This window comes from Typha latifolia, chromosome 2 (assembly GCF_019914945.1).
Source record: "Typha latifolia isolate L0001 chromosome 2, TyphaL0001v2, whole genome shotgun sequence".
NCBI classification, from domain to species: Eukaryota; Viridiplantae; Streptophyta; class Magnoliopsida; order Poales; family Typhaceae; genus Typha; species Typha latifolia.
In genome coordinates, this window is record NC_133087.1 from 899,420 (window position 1) to 909,510 (window position 10,091).

Consider the following 10,091-nt stretch of genomic DNA (forward strand, 5'->3'; position numbering starts at 1 on the left):
TCTGTTTTTCCGTTGGCCTTTATGGCTCACCGTTCTGTATTATGTAGCACATATACACACTACAAAAGGAAAAAAGAGAAGAAAGAACGAGTTGATCTACAGGATATTGGGAAGCAGAAACCTTTATGCCGGGCAGCAATATTAAACAGGATATTTATTATACGCACCATGCATCAGGACTTGGGAAGCAGCAACCTTTATTATTAAAATCTCTTTTCTAGAAAGAGTTGATTTACATGGCTAACTTAATTTGTTATTGCATCAAAAAAATAACAGAAAAGATAAAAGATATTGCACAACTAAAATGTCGCCCACCTGGATCTGCAATTCTGCATGTTGACTCCGCTTGGGAACTGTAGGTATGTGTGTTCTCCATTACTTACTTTACGCCACCCAGAAAGAATAGCAATTAGGAAGAAAATGAACGAAAGTCTTATAGAACCTTTTTCTGTAACCAATGATACAACGAGTCTCTGGAAACTTTCAATACTCCTAAATCTTGGGGTCTCCTGGCCAAACGTGTATAATCTTCTGAAATGTCTAAAACCTCAGAGGTGCTTAAAACATCATCAGGTTGGGTAGGTGCATTATTACTGGATAAAGCCCCATGTCCGGCCATGATGTTGAGGCCCAATTCATCTTTTAAGACCTTAATTACTGAATGTTGCACTTCAGCTACGTATGTGGCAGCAGCATCTCTCGCTGGTTTTCCCATGCCTGTGATGATGATCATATCTTCTTGGATGGTTTTTCCTACAAAATTGAACAATTAAAAATGGACCGCTAAACCTGATACTCATATGTCAACAGCCCATGAATTGATTATAATGTTCATGAAATGGCTGCTATACTCCTAGGAACAAGCATAACTTGTGATACCAGTTAAAAGACTTGGAAATCAATAGGCAATAGCTGAAGTTGCATGGCTTTATATCCTTCTGGTTATAAATCAGCCAATGATTCTTTATGTCATTGCTAGATGGTAAAGAGATTAAGGATGGAATATAAGAACTTACTATTAGCATTTAACAGTCACATGCTGCTATATCATTCTTACCTAGCAAATAGCTCTCTTTGATCATCCGCAGAACTGAAAGAACAATTATTCGAGCTTCAACCTGTCAATATGAGATTGCAGAATCTTAGAGAAAGGTATCTAAATAAGGTGATTGTTCTAATTAAGGCAAACAGTTATCCATCACATAACATATTAGATCTAGTGCAATAAGGATGAGGGAGGAGATCATACACTAGGCAACAAGTAATTATGTAAATGCCATTTTGCAATCACAAGGTAAAAAAGATCTCTCACGTTTCTCTTCCCAAATAGAAAAGGTAGATAAATAAAGACGATTTGAGAATATGGGATATTCATAATGGAAGTCCCTAAAACTGCCAAAGATGGTGACTAATGTTTGTTTTCTCCATATTTGCCATTATCTGGTCGTTATCTGAAAGCTAAGATAGTTCTTCCAGAGAGGTCCTTTCAAAAAATCATTACCAAGTTCTGGACACTTGTTGATGTTTTCACAAGCTCACAGAATGATCATTTGGCATTGAAAGATTCTTAACCTCATAACAGAAACGTGAAATTATAAGTACCTTAGTAAGCCCACGAATATCAATAATTTGGTTGTCACCAACATCTTTTTGCAAGCGTCTTGCTACCTTTTCAAGAAATAGATTGTAAGGTTTCCTTGTGGGAGTCTTTGTGCTGAAGCTGCTGAATGTGGCTACACTCCGATTTTGACTTTTACTAGATAACACTCCTTCACACCACTCCTCTATTAATTCCTTCAGATAATGATCATTTGAGCAGTACCTGCAAGGCATAAGATTGTGGAACTTATGAAGGATTTGAGACACTTTTGCTAGTAAAACTTCTCAGAGTATCACAAGTGCATGAAGAATTTATCTATGCTAAACAGAATAACAATTATCCAGTCACACTACAGTTTTGCTTTATGGGAGAACAGGAAAGAAATGACATAAGTGAGTTTCATGATGGCATGTTGTTAACTGGGTTCTACAGCTAATTTTAGCTCTTCCTTATCAGAGTTTAAGGCTATTTTGAGTTAGAAAAAGAAAAAGAAAAAAGAAAAAAAAAATTATATATATATATATATAAACTTATTATGCAAAAGTTCTGGTATCTTTATACAAGTAATACAATGAGCCTGAACTTCATTTGCTTCTTATTCTTTAATTTCCTTCGACATATTAGTGAGTCCCTTGAAATTGTTAGTCAAAAGTCATAACAAAAGACTTCGTTTTCTTAAAAGGAATAAGTACTCTTCTCTAAATGTTTTAAGAAACCCATAAATCGACATGTTTTATCTGTTCTCCTTGATGTGTATTATGCTTTCCAGCACAGAGTGTAAGATAATACAGTTTCTCTATGCTGTTACCTAAGTTTCTGTTAATACTTTTAGTGGTTTCTCAAAATCTTTTCCTATATAAACTTACTCTGAAACATGCTTCATTGCGTGCAAACTGTGGAATGAGAATTATGATTTACAAGTTACTGATATCCATATGCATATGGATCTTTTCCTACTAATAGCACACATTTGGAGTAACATCTTCTATGAACAAAAAGTAACATATATATTTGGAATAATGCCATGTCGATACAATCATTTATGCATACCCTGCTTTCCGCATTTCTTGATAAACTGCCAGGCATTGCTGAATTTCACGTAAAGATCCATATCTGCTACGTGCTCTGAGAAGAGTATTATATGTTACCTGAAAAAGAAATTTAAAGTCTCAATAATATGAACTCTCAAGATGCCATAATATATTAAATGTAAGATTCCCCTGATAGATCTCAGAATGTGCAATTAACAAATAAGTTGGCCAAATAATGAGTATAAATGTTTAATATATTATGAACATTCAAATGAGACTCACCGAATTGGGTTGTAACATATGCCTTTTCATCTCTTCAAACAATGAAAATGCCATTTTTGAATTTTTATTTTCAACACATGCCTGCAGAAGAAAAGCTTGTGATTCAGCTAATTGCACCTTGCCTCAAGAGAAAAATATCCCTAGTAAAATAAACAGATTAGCTTTCTACGATCACCTTGACACAAGGAAAGCATATGCACAGTTAGAATTTACAACAGATCATCAATCAATTGAGACAATATCAGATACAGGGAGTCCACCACCAATCTTTAATAGAGGCTCCGGATAGATATGTACTATGAAATATTAAGTCAAGCTATTTTGCCGCTAAATGCAGTTTCCATTGACCAGTATGAGCCATTAGTACAGCTTCAAAATTAAGTGACTTAACTACATAGTCATGTCGCTTAAATAGGCCAACTCCATTACCATTACAAAGCCATCACCATTACACAGCCTACTCCCTATCATATAGCATTACAAATCATTCAAAAAAAAATGTATCCTTTTCTCCCAAGCCACTTTTCTTTGTCTTTGCAATGTCTAAGTGGAAATAAGTGATATGGGCATGCCATATGTTATCCCAGAAACTGAATACAGAAAATTAAAACCACAAGTAAATTAGTTGGGCCTCTCAAAGGTAAGTCAAAATTTTAAATTTCTTACAGCAGCTGAAAAAATTGGCAGCAACTAAAAACAGCGATTTGACATAGACCAATATATTAACTTGTTTCTCATTCACTTGTTACTGACATTCTCCTTCATCCACATGATATGTACTGGTATCCATCTTCTCATCATCAAGTTACTGGTGATACCACCTTCCGACCATATGAATTTGTTCTCCGTCAGACCATGAAATGCCACAGCTGATGCATGTGATGTTTTCACCCAATAAGCAGTAATTCACAGAGTTTTGGGATCAAAAGTGGATTCTTAAACTACAGATTTTGCAAAAGACATTATTTGTTACATTATATCATAAATTAAAAAGGTTGTCCATCCTGGAAAGAGAGGAAATTTTCAAGTGGGATGTGGTCATTAAGGATACAAAAAGATTTCATGTCAGAAAGGCACAATACAACTTAAACACAAAATTTTAAAATATGACCAGAAAGAATGATGGCCAACCTTGATTGCTGTTGTATACGCGACAACATCAAGCTTGATTCCAACTTCTCTCATTTTCCTGAATGCCTGCATTATGAAAAGAAACATACAATAAATTGATGAGCTTGAAAAGCATGTCATAATGCTATGAAAAATAATATAGAAAACAACCAATATATGTGATGGTTTTATTCATCTTCTTGCAATTGTCTCAAATATAACTTTGAGAGGGGGAATATAAAAGGTTCTACGCAGAAAATAATATCTGTTGTGTGGAGAAATAATAAGCCGAAGAGTAAAACCAGGGACACTTGTTACCAATAGAAGTTTCAAATATCGAAAGAGTTAGTAGCTAAATCAGAGAGAAAATTCAAATCAATACATACGGTTTATTGCAGGAAAATTCTCATCTTATAACAAAGGTTTCATCTCTGAGTGTGGGTTCCTGTGATCAAAATATTGTACTTGCTCAATGGTGGTAGCTTCAGGTGCTCTAATTGTCCAAAGAATTCAAGAGAGTCAAGATGCAGCATGGGCTGTTTAAAATCAGTAGGTGCTTTCCATCAAAATATTGAACTAAATCAATATAGGTACTATCAAGCTGCATTTGGAAGCGAAAGAGATGGTCTAAAGATGGGGAGAAGGTAATGCCACCTATCCCACTGAAAAAAAAAAGAGAGACAAGAACTTCCCAGTCTAAAGGTCATCAGATCCCTATATTAGAAAAATAGTTTCAGCGTTTTAGTAAAAATAATCATCGATAAGTAAAAACAAAAATCTAGCTACAATAATTAAACCTAAAGGCGCAAATGGGGCTGGTGAAAATATCACATGGCCAAACCTAAGATGATCAACCAGGACCCAACACATTACGTCATTGACAATCAGACACTTTTGAAAAAAGGTTGCTTCACCACACAGTTACAAACTATTCAAAACATGCGATGAAAGATGTCTTATAGGGAAAGTGTGCAGATGATATTATCAAAAGGGCAGAGGACAACTATAAAGGGCACAGAAAGATATGCTACAATATAAAACTAAGCAACAGAGAGTATATAATGTAATGAATTATATTTATCATCCGCAAAGAACTACAACAACAAATAGTCAAAACAATCACACTGACCTGCATAGCACCTTGGATATTCTGAGCCGTTCCATAAATATCTATCAGAACAGACCAGCTAATATGGTTAGGAGTAAGGCCTACTATTTTCATTTCATCCATCAAAGCTTTTGCACGGTAAAAATCAGTACCACAAGCCTTCATCAATATGTTGAAAGTGGCAATCGTTGGTTTGAAGGGAACCACTGTACATGTCAATTCACATCTATCATTTTCAGTTGCATACTTCAAAGATGAGCTAAAGTTACCACGATCATAGCTTCCGCCCTTGGAAGTATGATAAATCTTAAATCCAGTGTCTTTCCAATCATAGAATAATCGAAAAGCTTTGTCATACTGGCAGGACTCAATACACGCATCAAGAATAATGTTGCAACACTGAGCATTAGGTTCACAACCAGCAATTAGCATATCTTCAAACACCTGAATAGCATGATCTACCAGACCAGCATTAGCACAAGCACTGATTAATGATGACCAGGTAACTATATTAGGAGTAACACCAGAAGAAATCATTTCTTCTCTTATGCTAAAAGCCATCTGCCACATTTTTGCATCTGCAAACACCTGAAACTCATACAGAAGTGGTTAGGTAAGCTTAGCGATGAGAATGGAAAAGGACAGGCAGGTCAGATGATGAAAATGAGTATGGAGTACAATTTCAAATTTGGAGCACACCTTTATCATTGTGCTGTATGTATAAACATCCAACTTAAGTTCCCCTTTCAGTGCCATGTACTTCATTTCCTCATAAATGTCCTGGGCCAAATCAACTCTTTTGGCATTACAGCATGCCTTTAGGAGTATGTTATAAGATGTACGATCTGCAGTAAGACCTAGATTCTGGATATGTTGGAAAGAGGTAACAGGTCAATATAGCTTGTATTACTCTCTAAACGAAACATTGAATTAGATATGACACAAGGCTTGGATGAGTTAAAACCATTTACAACTCAAAATATCATCAGAAGATCAGAACTGCAAAATCAGAAACTAGAAAAGGGGGAAGGGGGGAATGATCTATTAAGAAGAAAATGAAATTATCAGATATTAAAAAAAAAATATGAAGCCTTTATACAACCTTTGCTGGTACCATGCCATCACTTTGTTGAAGAAATTTAGTAAAAGACATAACCTACCTATCACAGCAAAATTAAAGAAGGAGATAACATTACTTGCATAATAGCATTACTTGCATATTCTTGTAGACATGCAAGGTGTAGCTCAAATCATGAGCATTTGCATTCATGAGGCTGTTAACAACATAGACATTTGGAGAAATCTTCTGAGCAAGCAAGTCCTGCAATAGAATTACCATATATGAAAATAAGAAAAGCAGAAGCTTCTAAAGTGAAAAAAGAAGGCATAAATAGAAAGATGGATATGCATAAGTATAATTCATATCAGAGATTTGTGAGAATGAGAACTTATATAAAGACATGGCAGGTACATATCTGACACTGCATTTCAAACTCCCAATTTACAGAATCCTCATATTACTAGGAGTTTTTGGTATAGTTATATGCTCATCGAATCATTGATATCTGTCATGTTCAAACAACTGAATATTTGCACATTAATCCTGATAATTACTAAAGTTTGTGGCTGTGCAAACCCAGCATTAGAATTGACTTTTGAGAAACATCTGCCAGGCAACATTAGCGATATGTATATGTATTATAGATGTGCATATTAAACAAAACTATTTGGTAGTACAATGAAGAATGAACCCATTTAAGCACAAAGAGGTGAAGTAAGATGAATTATTATGAAAGAAAAATCCATGGTTACCTCAAATATAATCCTAGATTGCAAGAAGTCACCACAAAGACCACAGATATCAATGATACTTCGGCAGGCAAACATGTTGATGCCACCTGATTGCTGTTTGAATGCTTCAAAAGCTCTTACAGCAGATGTCACATCATGTTTCTTTGCAAACTCCTCTAGGATAGAGCAGAACAAAAGTTGGGAGTGCGGGAAAATGCTCACATACCTACAATGCTGAAAAGGTAGTTATTGAATAGTATCATAATACATGAGATGCTCAATTTACCAGGTAAAAAACATGCAATAATATGAGAAGAAGATGAAAGAATAAGAATATGATACAAGGAAAGACACGAGTGTGGGTGGATTCCTCCATGGTGAAGCTATGTTATCCCCAAAGGCCCAAACTATTTGTTGCATACATAAGAAGGGACTAGACAGCATCAAAAAGCAAACAGAACATCCAAAATTTTCCTAAATCAACCTAGCACAAAACTAGGACTCTTAAAGATAAGTTGACCACTATTAAGACCCAAAAACTAACATATTAATTTTCCTAATGTACAGGATAGTAATTAACACCACTATTCATTCTACAAATCTACACAAATCAAGCTTTTCTAGAAAATTTCCTGATATTCACAATTAGGTGAATTGTAATTCCAAAAAAAAAAAAAATGCATAGAAATTATGTAGTGTGAGACCTAGTTTTGCAGTACTTGATTTGATTAAAAGGTCATGAATCACATTTTCCTAGTATAAATCCCAGAGTCAAATCATCTAACAAATTAATGTGTAAAGACTAAAGAGATATGTATTCTTGAGAAGTACATCATATAGGTATCAAAAGATACCAAGACAGCTACATGTTAAAATTGTCAAACAACAATGACATGACATAGCAATATTCACCAGGCTGCAGATTCATGACTGCAACCCACTTAATCTTCAAGAGGTCTCAGATCTAAAAGGTGTGCTCCAAGAATTTGACACCAAAGAAATAGATGAGAGAGAAAGAGAGTTAGAGAGGACTAATTTAACACATATGTTAGCTAATGATGAAGCGTGGTCAAGTTCTCATGCCAATGTTTGGCATGATGAGAACACCTTCTAAGATTAAGCATATGCATTTCTTGTCCAGAAAACCTTACGAGCTTGTACTACTATTGCTTCAGAGATAGTACAGTGAATTTCAAAATGAGCGGCAAGTGCATTATGTTTAAACGAAACCATCATATCATCTGTTTCTCCAAATAAATATCAACCAAAAAGTCATTTGGATTATCTAATAGTAAGCACAGAAAGTAGGAAATGAGTATGCACACCTTACAGCCATATCTGGATCATGCTTCTTGACAAATTTTTTCACTACGTAAACTGGATCTACAATATCTTTGATAAAAAATCGATAACCTAAAGACAGAAATACAAGTCACTATCAAAGACAAGTCATTTATAGTAAAATTTAATTAGCACCTCACCAGCTTAAAATGTTCGATACTTGTAAAAGTTTGTCATTGTCAAGTGCAATATTAGGACAAATTGCTTCTCTTCAGAAATGCAAATAAACAATGGCTAAAATGCCAATTCAGCTCTAATACCAAGATTTCTGAGACCAAATTAAGAGAAGAAACTGCTATCTAAGAATCTATCCAGTAAATAATGATAATGATAATGCTATGTTAGGAAATGAGACATCCTTATAAACATGATATCATTCAAGTTTCTGTTCTCATTTTTTGAATAACAGCAGTGATAATATTTTAATGATTTACCTTTCCAAGGTGGTTCTTATTTTCTCGTTAAAAAACTCAGTCAAGAACTGAAGGAGCTTTCTTATTCATTAGTTTACAAGTGGATCTTAATAAGCAACAGTAATGCCATTAAGCCCTACATATTTGGGTCAGCTATATAGATCATTGTCCTCCATTGAGCCATGTTTTGGAATTCAATGTGACTCTAAGATACTAGGTGCTCAGTAACCTTGTTAATACGTAGTTACGAGTCGCTAAATTCTATTGCATGTGAGAAAAAAAAAACTAAGCTTGACAAGTAGAAAACCAAAATGTTCAGCATTAAGAAAAGAGAACTCAGAAGTATTATCTTATTTATAAAAAATAAAAACATTAGCCATTGAAGTAGTAGATCACATACTCATGCAAGTCAAGGGACACCTAATTTACAAACTATAGTTCGGAAAAACAAATTTAATATACCTGCCAGGGTCTCCATCAAACCTACGAACTCCTCCAACCTTTCTTGATCCACGAGTCTTCGGCACTCCACTGCCAGCGCCCCCATCGCCGACTCATCAAACAGCGCCGGAGTGCAGATCCCAAGCCTCTCGGCATCCTTAACGAAATCAAGAACCGCCTCGAGATTTCCCCGGCGAAGCACCGAAGCTATCCCTTCGGAGATCAGCCTGGGGCTGAGGCGCGCGGCGAACTGGGGGGATTCATTGGCAACGGCCTCGGAGGTGAGGACACTCTCGGCGAGCATCAAGAACTCGCGGAGGCGGCCGCTCCCGGCGAGCTTGGAGGCGAGGCGGGCGTAGTATTTGAGGAGGCGGCGAGTGGATAAGTCAGATGAGGAGGCCGGATTTGATGAAGAGGCGAGATCGCGACGGACGTCGGAGAGGAGGGGTTTGGGAGGAGGGCGGAGATGGCGGCGACGGCGAGGAAGGGAGCTAGCGCTTCGATTGGGATGAAGCAGAGGGGAAGAGGAAGAAGAGGAGGAAGAAGAGGATGAGAGGATTAGGGTTGATTCCGCCATGAAATGTTTGCTATCTTTTGGGTAATGGCGAAGCCTACGCCATGAGTTGTTGATATGAAGTGGGAGGCGAGGAGGGAAAGAAGAGGAGACGAGACGAGACTACGAGAGCGAGCTTTGAAGTGAAGTGGAGCCGTTTTATTGCGATCCGCAAGGCTATAAGATATTTTGATTTCGATCTAAAGCCCCGTCACCGGCTAATAGAAGAAGACAAGGTGCCCAAAGCCCTCGACAATGCTAGGCCAACGTAAGGAATCGATGGGCCTATTTACATGCACAAATACTACAAGCCCAAGGCCCAATCCGGCTATCAAAGTCCGTGGACGTCTCATTTGCAATAAAGATCAGGAGATACTGGACCACTTTGAAAGGAGAGTCAGACCAAACTATACAGCATAGC

General features: G+C 36.6%; 1 protein-coding gene across 1 annotated transcript; it reads right to left on the reverse strand.

The window, feature by feature from the left end:
* Positions 1-180: 180 nt before the first annotated feature.
* LOC140781813 (pentatricopeptide repeat-containing protein At5g02830, chloroplastic) lies at positions 181-9,813 on the reverse strand. The gene is made up of 12 exons (XM_073128052.1): positions 9,139-9,813; positions 8,248-8,335; positions 6,944-7,148; positions 6,345-6,452; positions 5,831-5,995; positions 5,153-5,719; positions 4,045-4,110; positions 2,914-2,994; positions 2,651-2,748; positions 1,603-1,822; positions 1,058-1,118; positions 181-753 (listed from the first exon to the last, which is right to left on the reverse strand). The coding sequence occupies exons 1-12, from the start codon at positions 9,692-9,694 to the stop codon at positions 434-436; spliced, it is 2,535 nt and encodes an 844-aa protein (XP_072984153.1). The 5' UTR covers positions 9,695-9,813; the 3' UTR covers positions 181-433.
* Positions 9,814-10,091: the final 278 nt, after the last annotated feature.